General features: G+C 40.5%; 1 protein-coding gene across 6 annotated transcripts in view; it reads left to right on the forward strand.

Annotated features, from left to right (window-relative positions):
- SHQ1 (SHQ1, H/ACA ribonucleoprotein assembly factor) overlaps positions 1 to 17,315 on the forward strand; it is a 138,080-nt gene that overhangs the window by 57,462 nt on the left and 63,303 nt on the right. For all 6 annotated transcript variants that reach the window (XR_010747265.1, XR_010747264.1, XR_010747263.1 and 3 more), the window contains 2 exons: positions 14,482 to 14,636; positions 17,095 to 17,148. Coding sequence is in view for 1 of the 6 variants with exons in the window: in XM_066352145.1 (XP_066208242.1) it covers positions 14,482 to 14,636; positions 17,095 to 17,148 (209 nt within the window). In the remaining 5 variants the exon portion in view is untranslated. The remainder of the gene's footprint in view (positions 1 to 14,481; positions 14,637 to 17,094; positions 17,149 to 17,315) is intronic.

Genomic DNA, 17,315 nt, shown 5'->3' on the forward strand with positions numbered 1-17,315 from the left:
TCTAAATTCTTCTGAAGTATGTTTTACTCTTGAATCATTGGGGTCCTTTTTAAAAATTTTATTTACTTTTTTAGTAAATTTAGGTGTATTAATACATAGGACATTTGTAGTTATTTGAGGAATCTTCTTGAGAGAGTTGAATATGCCTTTGTGGCAATGGCATTTGAGTGTTAGTAATGGTGGGAAAAGACTCTGCTTTTATTCCTTGTGTCTGTTGAATGAATTCGATGTGTTCCTTTCCAGTTTTTTCACAAATTGTTTCATGTAGAAGTGGAAATAGACAGCCTCATACCTGTACCTCCAGAGAGCAGGTGGACCAATTTTTACCAATGAAAGCTGAACTGGGTGGGTGGGTGGGTGAGGGGTTATAAGACACTGGAGATGGCTCTGCCATATTCACCATTAAGCTAAATGTTATCCACAAAGAGTCCTTTTTGAGATGGTCATTTTATTACTACCTTCTCTAAGTAAGAAAGTTCTATGTTAAGTCTGTAAATTAGAATTATAAGAGTTTCAGATAGATCAGAAGTCGAAGGTCCATGTTTTCTGTCATACAGATTTGAATTTTATTTATATGTTAAAAATAAAATTTTAGTGTTTAAATAAAAGGAATACACACACACACACACACACACGAAATGGAATATAGAATCTCCCCACTCCAAATTCCTCTTCCTGAAAGTAATCACTGTTAATAATCATAAGTTATTTTTAATGTATATAACCACATCAAAATATTTGCTTTAAGAAATTTATATGCATAGAATCATATACATTCTCTTCTTACCTTATGTTCCTCAAATTTGTGGTATATATTGTATATCATATTAGTACTTATAAGTTCTACCTGATACTTTTAATGTGTGCCTAATATTTTATTGTATATTTGTATCATGATTGATAGACATTTGGGTTGTTTACTATTGATGGAAAATTGTATTGTTTACAGTTTTCTAGAGTGGCCCCCTTTGATCACTAAATCAGAAGTAGCTACAAGGTCTCTATTGCATGACAATATTTTGCTTTTCTGCATGATAATGCAGTAGCTTATTATTTGGTCTGTATTTAGTGTCTAGCATAGTGCCTATTACATAATAGGTAATAAATATGTATAGAATAAATAAATATTGGAATAAATACTTTTGTAGTTAGGTTCTATTAAAAGTTCAGGTGATTTCTACCAAATTGAAAAATTGCTACTATAAGCTTTTACAATTAACTTTACTGTACAACAGAAACTCATTTATAAATAATGATTCTTGTTACATTGTTTTTAACAAATTCTTGGTTTTATATTTTGAGTTAAAAATCTTTCAGGAACTTCCCACATTATATAGATAACTAATTTTCAGGTGTTAGATTGCTGACACAGTATAGATAGTAACAAACAGTATACTTTGCCGTGGAGATCTTCTTGGAAAGTTTGCTCAAACTTATATTTTCAAGGCTTCCTACCTACTGGTCAGAATCAGTCTCCCAGTGTTAGTGCAGTGTTTTAATGAGGTGGTGATACGGGAGGAAAGTGGTGTTTGTGTGGTTGTTTTCTGTCCACAAGGGTGAGCTAGTTACCCTAAAAATCAAGGGAAGGCATTATTTTTTATTTAAACTCTAACTTGCTATACTTCGATCAGTGGTGTTCTAGGTCCTCTTTTCTGTGTCACCTGTGCTATAAATTAGTTTTCTATGTATAATTTTAACATATTAAGCCAGAGTGTCCCTTTAACCACTGGCCCTCCTGACGTTTCATCTTCATCTGACCCATGTCATATATCCAGCCTGGTGCTCCAAGAACAGTCATAATCTGCTAAGCTCATGTGATGATTCATTCTAAAAGTTGCCTTTAAAATAGCAAAAGTTTGTCCCCTGGCCAGATAGCTCAGCTGGTTAGAGCATGATCCCGAGGCACAGAGATCGCTGGTTTGATCTCTGGTTGGGGCACATTACAAGAACAGTTTGATGTTTCTGTCTCTTTCCCCCCCTCCTTCTTTCCCCTCTCACTGAAATCAATGATTAAAAAAAAAAATTAAAATAAGGTAAAATAGCAAAAGGTAGAAGAACTTGAGTTCTATGTTATACAGAAAGTACCTCTTCTAGATGTGTCAAATATAGGGTTAAGGATAGAGTATAAGGTAAACATAGGCCTCTGGGGTTAAGGCCTTGGCCCATCATAGGCTAGCTGTGTGATCTTGCTGTGGAAATCCTATGCCTACCTCATAGAGTTGTCATGAGGATTGAATAAGGTGATATATTTAAAGTCCTTAGCATATTATAGTTGTTAGAAATTATTATCATAGAAGAAAAGCAGTGGCAGGAGAGCCAGGAATTGAAAGGTTTCTCTGTGAAATTATGGTTTTTGTAGTTACCAAGTTTTATTTTATTTTATTTTATTTATTCATTTTAGAAAGGAGAGACAGAGAGAGATAGAGAAGGGGGACAAGGAGGGGAGGAGCAGGAAGCATCAACTCCCCATATGTGACTTGGACCAGCAAGCCCAGGGTTTTGAACCGGTGACCTCAGCATTCCAGGTCCATGCTTGATCCACTGTGCCACCACAGGTCAGGCTGTAGTTACAAAGTTTTTTGTGTTTTGTTTTTGTATTTTTCTGAAGCTGGAAATGGGGAGAGACTGTCAGACAGACTCCCGCATGCGCCCGACCGGGATCCACCTGGCACGCCCACCAGGGGGCGACGCTCTGCCCCTCTGGGGCGTCGCTCTGCCCCTCTGGGGCGTCGCTCTGCCGCGACCAGAGCCACTCTAGCGCCTGAGGCAGTGGCCAAAGAGCCATCCCAGCGCCCGGGCCATCTTTGCTCCAATTGGAGCCTCGGCTGCGGGAGGGGAAGAGAGAGACAGAGAGGAAGGAGAGGAGGAGGGGTGGAGAAGCAGATGGGCGCTTCTCCTGTGTGCCCTGGCCAGGAATCGAACCCGGGACCTCCGCACGCCAGGCCTACGCTCTACCACTGAGCCAATCAGCCAGGGCCTGTAGTTACAAAGTTTTAAGTGGGAGTTCTTTGTTAATAAAATTCTTATTTCAATCTGTTTTTCCATGTTCAAATATTTGAGACATCCAGAATTGGGGGAATAAATTGAAGTGTGCTAATCTTGAATAAAATATGAGAGAAAAGAAATAAACCAAAAAATAAACCTTTAGGTTCTCTGTGTGTGTGTGTGTGTGTGTGTGTGTGAGTGTGACAGAGACAGTGACAGAGAGAGGGACAGATAGGGACAGACAGAGAGGAAGGGAGAGAGATGAGAAGCATCAATTCTTTGTTGTTCATTGATCGCTTTCTCTATGTGCCTTGACCGAGAGGCTGCAGCAGTAGACCGAGTGACCCCTCGCCAGCAAATTTGGGCTCAAGCTAGTGAGTCTTGCTCAATCCAGATGAGCCCGCACTCAAGCCGATGACTTTGGGGCTTTAAACCTGGGTCCTCTGCGTCCCAGTCCAACACTGCATCCACTGTGCCACTGCCTGGTCAGGCTAAGTGTTCAGGTTCTTAAGGAGCGTACTGCTGCTCTTGTTTTCCCTCTTCTCTCTTTCCCTCCAGGACTCCTTCTCTGTCACTGCAGTTGAGTATGTCCTCTTTTATGCTCCCTCATCAGATGTTGCCAGGCAGATATAACAGTGCAAGTGGGAGGGGACCTTTGACTCATCCTCATCATAAAATACAGCGGTACCTTGAGATACGAGTTTAATTCATTCTGTAACCAAGCTTGTAAGTCAGTCAACTCGTATATCAAACAAATTTCTCCCATCTAAAATAACTGAAATAGATTTAATCCGTTCCAGCCCTGTGAAACATCCCCAAACCATCCTAAATTATGAAGAAAGACATGTTTTTAATTAAAAAACACACATGTATACTTTACCAATGCATAACAAAATATATGAAATAAAAGAAAAAAGTGTTATTTAGTACTGTATTCTTACCTTGGAGACAGACGAGTGCAGCTAAAGGAGGTGAATGGCGGAGGAGGAGGGAGGCAGGAAGGGATGCAGGCACTGTAGACACGTAAACTAAAACTGCACTTTCTTAACACTAAATGTAAACTAAAACTGCATTTTCTTTACTTTAAACAAAACTAAAACTACGCCTGACCTGTGGTGGTGCAGTGGATAAAGCATCGACCTGGAAACGCTGAGGTCGCTGGTTCAAAACCCTGGGCTTGCCTGGTCAAGGCACATATGGGAGTTGATGCTTCCTGCTCGCTCCTCCCTCCCCCCTTCTCTCTCTCTCTCTCTCTCTCTCTCTCTCTCTCTCTCTCTCTCCCCTCTCTAAAAATTAATAAAAACAAAAAAAAAAACCCACTGCACTTTCTTTACTTAAAATGAAACCACAAAAACTTAATTGTAAAAAAATGCACTTTCTTAACTTTAAAGTTAACCTAAGCTTAACATTACATATTTTTCATTTAATCATCACCTGTTTTTGCCTTTTTGGCTACACTTTCGGCACTTTTACTTGCAGGACGTTTTTTTTTTTTTTTGTATTTTTCTGAAGCTGGAAATGGGGAGAGACTGTCAGACAGACTCCCGCATGCGCCCGACCGGGATCCACCTGGCACGCCCACCAGGGGGCGACGCTCTGCCCCTCCGGGGCGTCGCTCTGTTGTGACCAGAGCCACTCTAGCGCCTGGGGCAGCGCCCAGGCCATCTTTGCTCCAGTGGAGCCTCGGCTGCGGGAGGGGAAGAGAGAGACAGAGAGGAAGGAGAGGGGGAGGGGTGGAGAAGCAGATGGGTGCTTCTCCTGTGTGCCCTGGCCGGGAATCGAACCCGGGACCTCCGTACGCCAGGCCGATGCTCTACCACTGAGCCAACCGGCCAGGGCCACTTGCAGGACTTTTGAATAAAAATCTATCCAAAGAGGTTAGCTTTTGCCTGCCTTTTAAAATGTTACAGAAATGTGACAAGTTCATTAAAAAGTGCTGAAGCACGACCAGTTGAAACTTTTTCTGGGTGTTTCTTTTCTTTTTTTTTTTTTTTTTGCACTTTTCTGAAGCTGGAAACGAGGAGGCAGTTAGACAGACTCCTGCATGCGCCCGACCGGGATCCTCCCGGCACGCCCACCAGGGGGCGGTGCTCTGCCCATTTGGGGCGTCGCTGTGTCGTGACCAGAGCCACTCTAGCGCCTGGGGCAGAGGCCAAGGAGCCATCCCTAGCGCCCGGGCCAACTTTTGCTCCAGTGGAGCCTTGGCTGCTGGAGGGGAAGAGAGAGACAGAGAGGAAGGAGAGGGGGTGGGGTGGAGAAGCAGATGGGCGCTTCTCCTATGTGCCCTGGCCGGGAATCAAACCCGGGACTCCTGCACGCCAGGTCGATGCTCTACCACTGAGCCAACCTGCCAGGGCTCTGAGCGTTTCTTTTCAATAAAACTTGAAAGCGTCTCCCCACATTGCCAGCATGTATTTAATTTCACTTGTAGAAATCACTTCCTTCGACTCTACCTCCTCCTCACTACTAATCTCTTGCAGAAGCTCTGTATGTTGCATCATCTGTAGTTCCTTCAGCTCCTCAGTTGAGAGTTCCTCCTCGTGTTCCTTGACGAACTCCTTTACGTTGCCCTCATCTACCTCCAGACCCATCGACTTTTCTAGGATCACAATCTCCTCCAATGTTTCTACCTCGGTCTGGGTCTCTGGTTTGAATCTTTCGAAATTCCTGTCTGCAACAACATCAAGCCATAACTTTTTCTATGCCGAGTTCAAGGTTCTTCTTCTAACCTCTTGCCATGCCAAGTCAATAATGTGTAAACACATCATGATGTAGTGATCTTTCCAAAACTCTCGAAGGGTTAGAATTGTATTCTCAGTCACCTCAAAGCAGCAGCAGGACAAGTGCTTTGTGTAAAGCTTTTTAAAGTTGGAAATGACCTGCTGATCCATAGGTTGCAAGATTGAAGTCGTGTTGGGTGGGAGGTAGAGGACTTTCATGAATTTGAACTCATCGAGAATGTCATCTTCAAGACCAAGTGGATGTGCTGGAGCATTTTCAAGGATTAGTAATGCTTTCATCGGGAGTTTATTTTCTTGAAGATATTTCTTCACTGCAGGACCAAAGATGAGATTTACCCATTCAATAAAAAACTGCCATGTAACCCATGCCCTAGCATTGGTGCGCCACATAACCTGCAGTTTTTCTTTAAGAATCTTATGAATCTTAAAGCCTCGATGATTTTCAGAATTGATACACTAGCAGTGGCTTTACTTTATAGTCACCGCTAGCATTTGCACACCATGCAAGGGTCAGATGGTCCTTCATGGGTTTATGGCCTGGCAGCTTCTTCTCCTCTGCAGTGATGAAAGTCCTCTGGGGCATTTTTTTCCACAACAATCCTGTTTCGTCACAGTTGAATACTTGTTGGGGGATGTAGCCTTCCTTTGCGATAAGTGCAGCAAAACTGTGCGATATACTCCTCAGCTGCCTTAACGCCAGCACTCGCAGCTTCACCATGCTCACCGCTGAGTGGATGCCAGATCTCTTCTTGAAATTTTTAAACCAGCCGTGACTTGCCTTAAACGTATCTTCTGCTGCCTCTTTTGAGGTTGATGGTTCTTTCTTCAAGTCGCCCTAAATACTACGTGCCTTTTCGCATATTACAGTCTCCGTCACTGTATGTTGATCCTCCGTCTTTCGTATGTTGGTCCTGCCAGCTCTTTCTCTTTCACCCACACCAGCAAAAGCTTCTCCATTTGTCCTTAATTGGGACAGAATTGTAGTTCCTTTTGCTGGATTTGCACTTTTGATGGCATCCTTTGTTTAAGGATGGTACAAATTGTAGCTGTATTGTGGTCGTACAGCCTTGCCAATTCAGTCACTCGTACACCACGCTCATGTTTTTCTATTATTTCTTGCTTTACTTTTCTATTGACATCATTCTCTTCTTCTTCTCACCACTGTCCTTTACACTGACTTTCTTCAGCCCCATGATAGCACACAAAAAAGTTAGTAAGAGCCTGACCAAGAGGTGGTGCAGTGGATAGAGCATCAGACTGGGATGCAGAGGACCCAGGTTCAAGACCCCGAGGTCGCCAGTTTGAGCGCGGGCTCATCTGGTTTGAGCAAAAGCCCGTCAGCTTGAACCCAAGGTCGCTGGCTCTAGCAAGGGGTTACTCGGGCTGCTGAAGGCCCGCGGTCAAGGTACATATGAGAAAGCAATCAATGAACAAGTAAGGTGTTGCAACGTGCAGTGAAAAACTAATAATTGATGCTTCTCATCTCTCTCCGTTCCTGTCTGTCTGTCCCTGTCTATCCCTCTCTCTGACTCATTCTCTGTCTCTGTAAAAAATATAAATAAATAAAAAAGTAAGAAATGCAAAGATGATGCAAGAACGAGTACAGTGCATGAGATTCGATGATTCTGCGGGTAACACATGAGAAGGAACGAGATGCTGGTGTTGTGCTGCTGATACTGGACCTGTGTGCCAGCATGCCAACTAGTGGCAGCTTCCCGAATCACGACTCGGATCTCAGAATTTCACTCTGATCTCGAACAAAAATACTGACCGAGTCAGAACTCGTATCTTAAAAATTTTATATGTTGGTCTGCTCGTATCTCAAGGTACCACTGTATCAAGCTACACATTTTAAATTCCAGATAAGCTTTTGCCTTCGTTATGATTCTTTTACTTTTCATCATAGCTTTGAGTTACAATGTAGAGACTTTTATTAATATCCTCAGTTTTGTCTTAATCCAGATCTTCCTCCCCAGAGTCTTGGGAAGTGCTAAATGCTGTCCTCCCACTTAGCTCCGGTTTCATGAAGATGAACTGTCCACATTTCCCATGTGGTCTTTCAATGGTTAACTTTAGCCCAAGAATCTTGGCACATGATTGCTTGTTATGCCACCACATAGCATTTGTAGTCGATGAACTTCCTAGCAGGGACATCCTGTTTGGCATCAGTGTTTGTAGAGCTGTCAGTCTCAACTTGAAAGTTGTAACCACTGCAAGGCTACCCATTAAGGCAGAGGGCTTGAATGCAGCACATTTTCTTCTGGTTCTCTTGATCTGCTTCCAGAATGTGTGCAGTGTATTAGACAGTTTTGCATTCCTTCCATAGGAGCCAGATAATGGATGATTTAATTGTTGACCCACAGAGGACATGGACATTTGGGAGGGGGATTTAGAAGGGAAATTTTAAAAGTAACTAAACTAGAAAATGTTCTAAGTAAAGATCACTTTACATTTTGGGGAGAACCTCTTTGCAGTCTTAAACGTATTGGTTTGATTTTTAATGTTGGGAGGCAGTTTTAGGCAATTTGCCTCAATGCTGGGTGGGACACTGGTTTCTACCCTACATGAATGGAGCTTTCAGTTGGCTTTTGTACACTTGTAGACTGTTTATAGAAATATAATTAATCGAAATGTCTTGAACTATATGCAAAGCTGCTTTGTAGTTCAACTAAGTCATACAAACGCTCGACAGATGTTTCTCATGGTGGCAATCATCCAAGTGTTGTTGGCACTGTCTAGTGATTTCTAGGACTGCTGCTCCTCTAGACCTGATTGTGCAAACCTCCCCATGTTCTCTTTTGGGTGCAGCTTGCATAAAAAAGGCTTTGGGTTGCTCAGACTTGATTTCTCTAGTGATTTCCTGGTTTGTTATTGTTACTTATTATCTCTGGTTTCTTTGCTTGAATTTCAGAATTGAAATGTGTCTGTATCTTAATGAAATCCTTAGGCCAAAATGGAACTTAAAAACACTCAGAAAAGGTGGTGGTGTTTTTTTTTTTTTAATTATATTTTATTTTTTATTTATTCATTTTTTTAGAAAGGAGAGAGAGAAGAGAGAGAGAGAGAGAGAGAAGGGGGGAGGACCAGGAAGCATCAACTTCCATATGTGCCTTGACCAGGCAAGTCTAGGGTTTCAAACCGGCGACCTCAGCATTTCCAGGTCGAGGCTTTATCCACTATGCCACCACAGGTCAGGCGGTGGTGGTGTTTTAAGGAAAGGCTACTACCACCTAGCATCCAAGAATTCAGAAGAGAATATTCAAATAGGCTTTTCCTATGTGTAGAGTCATGGAAAGTGACCAATGATAAAGTGGAAGCACTTGTGGGTAATGTGACATTAGAACCTATCATTTCCAGGGAAACCTTTATAGATCATTAAACATATACATGTGTGATTACTTAATAAACATGTAGGGCCCTGGCCGGTTGGCTCAGCGGTAGAGCGTCGGCCTAGCGTACGGAGGACCCAGGTTCGATTCCCGGCCAGGGCACACAGGAGAAGCACCCATTTGCTTCTCCACCCCTCCGCTGCGCTTTCCTCTCTGTCTCTCTCTTCCCCTCCTGCAGCTAAGGCTCCATTGGAGCAAAGATGGCCTGGGCGCTGGGGATGGCTCTGTGGCCTCTGCCTCAGGCGCTAGAGTGGCTCTGGTCGCAACATGGCGACGCCCCGGAGGGGCAGAGCATCGCCCCCTGGTGGGCAGAGCGTCGCCCCCTGGTGGGCGTGCCGGGTGGATCCCGGTAGGGCGCATGCGGGAGTCTGTCTGACTGTCTCTCCCTGTTTCCAGCTTCAGAAAAATGAAAAACAAACAAACAAACAAACAAACAAAAAACATGTAGATGAGTCAGTGTGTCATTTAATGGTGCTTAAAGCTTTCCCTAGTGAGATACTGTCATTGTCGTGGACACCTGGCACTTCTCTATTAGCTAAATTAATGAACGTCTCAAAAGCTATACCTTTCTTCATGCAGTGTGTTTCTTCTAGCAGTCTCCATAAATCAGGTCGCTTTAAGTGAACTGAGAGCTTCTGTTTAAATTAAAGGGATCTTCATATGAGCCATTTAAATGAGGCAACCAACACTCAGTTTATCTCCCTTAATAATTTTAAATACATCTTCAAGAATGCTTCATTGGAAACCTACCTGTATAAAATTTAAAAATATACACATTGTTTGTTTGTTTTTATGTTTCTGGCCCGCTAATTAAATAAATGCGTTATTTGTCTTTATGAAATCAGTGCTTATGCAAATACATTTCTCTTTTCCTCTTATTTTTTTAAATATAGGTTATCTAACATCGTTGAAAAAATATTATAAAAATATATTTCAAAGCTTTTATTTTTGCAGTATGTGTATTTTTACGAGCAAAAGATTATTGCTTCTAGTAATTTCAGTGAAGTGTATTTAAGATTTTTATCCCCAGAACAGAGGCTGCAAGCCTGCTGGATGGAAGCCTTAAAACAAAAAGAAGCCACATTAAACTCAAGGTTGCTAAGAGAGGACAGAGTGGGTTTAGAAAACTATGTGAACAGGGCCCATCGTGTGTGAGTAATCATATTCTCTTCCTCTGGCTTTTGCCCAGTTGTGATGAGCAGAAGGGCAGCCTTTTGTTGAGTAGAGACAGAAAGGGGCTGGGTAGTTAGCTACCAATAGAGTAGTTTGGGAATATTAAAATGGCAGTTTAATAAATTTTGGTCTTTAAAAAGATGGAGAAGCCAGGTGTCTTTTGTTAGTCCTTCTGCCCTAAGAAGCTTCCTGAGTTAGAGTTGGGTACATGACCACTCAGCTAGTGATTACTTTTCCTTCCTTGCCACTGGACGTGGACATGTGATTAAGTCCTGGATGATGGGAAATGAGTGGAAGTACTATGTGTATTTTCTGGTTCAAGTCTTTAGAAAGAAGGTGCTTGCTATGCTCTTCTTACTCTTTTTTCACATTGGTTGGAAAATGGTGAAAATCTGGAGTTAGCTGTCTTGGACCCATAGCAAGAAGTTGTATTATGAAGATGCTGATGCCCCACCAGTCCTGAATCTTTCATTCAGGACAGAAGCACGAGAAGAAACTTCTCTGATGTAAGATAAGCCATGGTGTTTTGGGGTCTCTTTGCTCCTATAGTAAATAATGGACAGTTCTACATCCTGGAGAAAAAGGCTTACAGGTTATTCTGGCATTACTCTGATATGGAGCATTGGAACTAAAAGCTGAATGCTCCTCTTTACTGGGCTTAAAAACAAGTGAATTTCAAAGTGATTGATAGGGAATGGAAATTAAGGATTATTTTGCAAGGTAGGAGATTGATAACACTTATTTAGAGGTAACAATGTATTTAAACACTTAAGTTTCTTTAAGACTCTATCTTAAGACAATCAGTAGGCCATGTTTTATTTATATTAGCAACAAATTGAGCACATATATGTTGTTAGCTGTTATTCTTTCTGTAAATCTTGCTCTAAGACAATATATATTTTACTTTGTGTGTGTGTAGTAGTATGCAACCGTTAATTCTCCTGTTTTGTTGATGTTAGGTTATATTTTGTGATGGCTTGCCTAAATTTGGGGCATCAAAGGAAACTTAAATATGATATTTTCTTGCCTTACCAATGTAGATATAACAGTTTTTTTAATCATTAGCACTTTTAAAGTATTTTAAGTTTTGGGGGAGGTCTGTGTACCCACTATGTGGAAAGATGGCTGATATGTAAAAGGGAACAACTTTTTTCTATCAATTGTATTTAGTAATGTAAAGGGGGAAAATATTGCATTTACAAATATTGCAAAAACTGAACAAAGTGTTCTGAAGTAAGTTTTAGCAAGAAAAGCAACAGATCTATTTTATAAAGTTGGTGTACAGTGGGAGAAGTTGCATTTTTGAACAAACTGCTGGCACAATTAACTTTTTGTCTGGAATTAACTGAAATATTAAAGAATATGAAAAAGTAATTTTCAGATGGATTAAATACTTAAATTTAAGAAAGGAAACTAAATCTTAAAGAAAAGGAGACTTTTCTACTTCAGGGGTTGGGGAAACCTTACTGAAGAGTCTAAATCCAGGCTCTTTTTTTTTTAAATTTTTTATTTCAATGATAAACATATTAGTCAACATAGAAAACAAATAATTCAGTGACACAGGATACCATAAACAAAGTCTGTAGATTTGCTGTAGATTCAGAGAGATGACTAGAGACTAGAGTTCATTTAATAGACAAAGAATTCTTAATTTGACAAGACAAGCCATCTAATAGAAAAGAATGTGTAAAATACACAAATGTTTCACAGGACAGCAAAACCAAATTGCCTGCAAACCTATGAAATAATGCTTAAAGTTTAGCAGTTAGAGAAATACTAACTGAAATAACTCTGTATCACTATTAGTTTTTTCTTGCTGTATGACACATTGCCTCAAATTAGAAACAGTCCTAATATGATTTAGTTTTGTAGGTCAGAAGTCAAGGGTGGCTTAGTTGGGTCCTCTGTGCAGGGTCCTCTAAGGCTATGGCCATCTTTTATTTCCCCTTCCTCCCTTCTTCCCTTCCTCCCTTCCTTCTCTCTCTCTTTCTCTCTTTCTCTTCTTTTCTTCCCTCCTTCCCTGCCTTCCTTCCTTCGTCTCCCTCTCTTTTTTTTAAGAGAGAGAGGCAGGAACATCGGGCTGCTCCTGTACGTGCCCTGACCAGGGAATCACACTGGCAACCTATGTACTCTGAGACGATGCTCCTGTAAACTGACCTATTCAGCTAGGGCTTTTCTTTTCTTTTCTCTTTTATATTTTTAAGTAGGTGTTAGCAATTGTGTTTGGTAGGCCCTCTTCTGAGCTCACATGATGTTTGGCAGAATTTCATTCCTGAGGCTGTAGGACTGAAGTGCCCACTGTCCTGCTGGTTGTCGGTGGGGACCACTTTGAGATCTTATAGACCCCCATAGTGCCCGCTCAAGTAGCCTTCTCACACATAACATCTTCAAAGCTGGCAACAGTCTCTGGCTGCAGTCCACTAATAACAAAATAGAGTCATGACAGTGACTGTCTTACCACCTTTGTAGTATTCTTTTGAATAAAAGCAAGTCACAGGTTCTGCCTATACTCCCCTGTGATTTATTGGCAGTCATCTTAGGATTCTTCCTACCACAGTTACTTTATATCCATTATATTGGAAGTAATTTTAAAAAAGATGAAATGTGAATGCTCATCAACTGGGGAAGTGGTTGGGCAGAGCATGCTACACCACAGAATGTTCTCCTTTACAAAAATTAACTGAATGCCAATTGACTTGAAGAGATCTGTCAGATATATTGTAGTGAGATAGGCCTGATGGAGGAAAATAATATATTTGTGGTGGAGGGGAGTATAGACTCCCATGTACATATGTATGTCTCTGTGTCTGCATGTGATTACATGGTTGTCAAGAAAAATATGAAATATATATATACTACTAAATTTTTTGTGGGAGAGGCTATTGATGAAGATGAAAAGAGGGTGCCAAACAGAAGGAGAGAAGAGAAACTGTGTTGAATAGAAACATCCTCTTCCCATAAGTCTCATGTGTGGTATGGTCATACCATTTCCCTGAAAATAAGACATCCCCCAAAGATAAGACCTAGTACAATTTTTTTCAAGTTTAGAAATATAAGGCCTCCCCTGAAAATAAGACCTAGCGTGTCTTTATGAGCAGAAATTAATATAAGATACTGTCTTATTTTCAGGGAAACGGTTGGATTCAGAGTTTGGCTGGTTATGCTGGTTATGCTGATGTTTGTGATGACATGAGTACAGTATATTAATACATGTTGATTTTCTTGTTCAACAATAAATATGAATTCTTGTTTATGGAAAAATAAGACATCCCCTAAAAATAAGACCTAGCGTGTCTTTAGGAACAAAAATTAATATAAGACACTGTCTTATTTTTGGGGAAACACAGTATTTATATGTTTATGTATTATAACTTTGTTTTCAAATATATAGGATATTAATACTATTCAATTAAATGGACTAATATATGGGAATATTCTTTCAGTTTTGTATAGAACTTTTAAAATGGATAGTAAAAATTTACAGGGTGCTTTATTTACCTATTAAATGTTTTCTGTTGTTAAAATATATTAACTTAAGTTTAAAGTCAATAACTGATATTTAGATGCCTTGAATATAGAAGAGTGCAGCAAAAAAAAGGTTGTGGGGAGATCTGGAATTAAGGAATAGGTGTTATTCAAACATTTCTCTTTTATTTAGCCTTGCTAGAGTTTGAGCAAATGCAAGCCCTTAATAAAACCGTGAAGTCTAGTTGAAAAGTTGTTTTTGGCCTGACCAGGTGGTGGCGCAGTGGATAGAGCATTGGACTGGGATGCTGAGGACCCAGGTTTGAGACCTTGAGGTCACCAGCTTGAGTGCAGGCTCATCTGGTTTGAGCAAAGCTCACCAGCTTGGACCCAAGGTCGCTGGCTTGAGCAAGGGGGTTACTTGGTCTGCTGAAGGCCCGTGGTCAAGGCACATATGAGAAAGCAGTCAATGAACAACTAAGGTGTTTCAATGAAAAACCAATGATTGATGTTTCTCATCTCTGTCCCTTCTTGTCTGTCTGTCCCTGTCTCTCTCTCTCTCTGACTCTGTTTCTATCTCTAAAAAAAAATGTTGTTTGTGTATCTAGAGTTAAATAACTTTATTTCAGTTGCTATAATTAAAGTTCTAATTTTGACAAATTTTCCACATTAGGTATGTTTAACAAAACTGTATGGAATATCTAATTTTTAAATACATTTTCTTCTAGTGTCTTTTTCTGAAGAAGAGAAATATCAGCTGCTAAAATTTGTCCATAAATCTTACCTGCTGGACAAAAGAGCCCATCGTCAGGTGTACTACAGTCTGATTGATATCCTTCTGGCATATTGCTATGAAACTCGTGTCAATGAAGGAGAGAGGAATGTAAGTGCATGTGTGTCTGTGTTTGTTGGCATAGAATACTGCCCTGAATAAATTATATTGAGACATCACTCCTCTTGTTGAGAGTTAGACCTGTTGTGATCACTTACCTCAGGGGATGCTTCGGTCAAAGTTGCACATGTCAGTTGGTGGTGGGTATCAACATGAAAGCATAACGCTTACTTGATTTCTTTCTCTTCCTTGGTATCAGTCTTTGTAAATAGCAAATTGGAGAAGAAAAACTAAGGGCAGAGAAAGGGGATCTTCATGAGATAAATTGGCCAAATAAGAGGGCTCTTGCCTCATGACACTTGACATTGAGTAAACTTTACCACCCATTTATAATCTTTCTTTGAGTGTCAGCAGATGCAAGATACAGGAATCTTTTAAAGAAATCCTATTGTAAAAATAAATCCTTTTGTAAGGTACATTAGTGTTCTTAAAGTATCTTATTCTTTAATAACATAGACTTTATTGTATTTCTACTTAAACCACATTTGATTTTGTAAATGAAGGCTGAACTTTTTTCTTACCTGTATAAAGACCCCCCCCCCCAATAGTATTTCTGGATAAATATACTTTATGGCTGTTTATAACTGTCCTTGCTCAAAGGGTTTTTCTTGAGCTGAGTGTGTTCTTTTTTTTTTTTCTTAAATTACACAAATACTTCATATAGTTGTAAAAGGAAATGTACACATGAAGAAAATAATTAAAATTTTCTGTAATGGCAGCCATCAGAAAAAGCCACTGTCATAAGGTGATGTACTTCTTTCACTCTTTCATTGTGCACATGTATGTATTATTATTTAATCTGCTCTTCTCACTTAACATAGTATTAGCATAGTTGTAGTATTAGAGTTTTATATGTGCGAGATTTTTTTGTTGTCATGATTCTGAAAATCTAAAAAGTGACTCTTGAGATTTGCATTGGACTCAAATGAATGAGTGTATCAAGGGCCTAATATAACTGAAAATGTGTGTTTTTTTGTTTCCATTCATTTTTCTAAAGATACTACAATTGAAGAAAATGTTTTCTTTGGCAAAAAAGTGCTTCATATCATTACTTGATAAGAGAATCTTTAGTTTTTTTTTTTTTGTTTGTTTGTTTTTGTTTTTTTTTTCATTTTCCTGAAGCTGGAAACAGGGAGAGACAGTCAGACAGACTCCCGCATGCGCCCGATCGGGATCCACCCGGCACGCCCACCAGGGGCGATGCTCTGCCCACCAGGGGGCGATGCTCTGCCCATCCTGGGCGTCGCCATGTTGCGACCAGAGCCACTCTAGCGCCTGGGTCAGAGGCCACAGAGCCATCCCCAGCGCCCGGGCCATCTTTGCTCCAATGGAGCCTTGGCTGCGGGAGGGGAAGAGAGAGACAGAGAGGAAAGCGTGGCGGAGGGGTGGAGAAGCAAATGGGCGCTTCTCCTGTGTGCCCTGGCCGGGAATCGAACCCGGGTCCTCTGCACGCTAGGCCGACGCTCTACCGCTGAGCCAACCGGCCAGGGCTGAGAATCTTTAGTTTTATTTGATAAAATTTATTTCGTTGCATGTTTATTTATTTACTTAGTTTTGACAGAGACAGAGAGAGTCAGACAGAGAGAAGGACAGATGCGGACAGAGAGGAAGAGAGAGAGATGAGAAGCATCAATTCTTTGTTTGCAGTATCTTAGGTGTTCATTGATTGGGCAGGCTATAACAGAGCTAGTGACCCCTTGGTCAAGCCAGCAGCCTTGGGCTCAAGCCAGCGACCTTGGGCTTCAAGCCTGTGACCTTTGGGCTCAAGTCAGCAACCATGGAGTCATGTCTATGATTCCTTACTCAAGGTGGTGAGCTTGTGCTCAAGCTGGATGTGCCCATGCTCAAGCCAGCAACCTTGGAGTTTTGAACCTGAGTGCTCTGCATCCCAGTTCGACACTCTGTCCACTGTGCCACCGCCTGGTCAGGCATAAAATTCATTCTTTATTTTTACATCTGCATATTTGAAAGCATGATGTCTTACAACTTCAAAACTTTCTTAAGAATATGCTTATTTCTCATAAGCATTCTCTGAAGGGCCATATTCTTGAGTAGCTTTTTAAGTGCCATAGGCAGCACATTATTATTATCTTTAAGTCCTTTGGCAGAGTATTTATAGAATGTTTGGAAGGCAAGTAACTTAGTTGAGAGGGACAGAAATTGAGCAAGAGTTGTTTTGCTATAATTTTATTTCAAAGCTCCTGCTTACTTGCTCTCATGTTAGTGTAAAAGCTTTACTTGATAAAGTTCTATGAAAAGTAGACAGAAACTTACCTTTGATGCCATCTGCATTAGTAAAGCAGTTATTATTTTGCAATCATAGACAATTCTTGGTTCTTATATGTCAACACTACTCATACACTAGTTGAATAAATGGATATATTTGCTTTACTTTTAAATGACTTTTCTTCTAATGTGATAGTATTATTTTTCTCTAAAACAAATGAAGGTTGAATCTGCATGGAATATCAGAAAACTGAGTCCAACACTGTGCTGGTTTGAGGTATGATTTTTAATTGCAATTATTTAGATTTTGTTTGTTCAAGAAGTTATTTTTCTGTAATCATTACTTCATTTTGAGTAATTCAAGCCATTCCTTGACTTTTTAAAAGTGGAAGCTTTATTGTACAACTTTGCTTTCCATCTTCTAAATAAAATTTTGATTCCATT

The sequence above is a fragment of the Saccopteryx leptura genome, chromosome 10, assembly GCF_036850995.1.
Source record: "Saccopteryx leptura isolate mSacLep1 chromosome 10, mSacLep1_pri_phased_curated, whole genome shotgun sequence".
Taxonomy (NCBI): domain Eukaryota; kingdom Metazoa; phylum Chordata; class Mammalia; order Chiroptera; family Emballonuridae; genus Saccopteryx; species Saccopteryx leptura.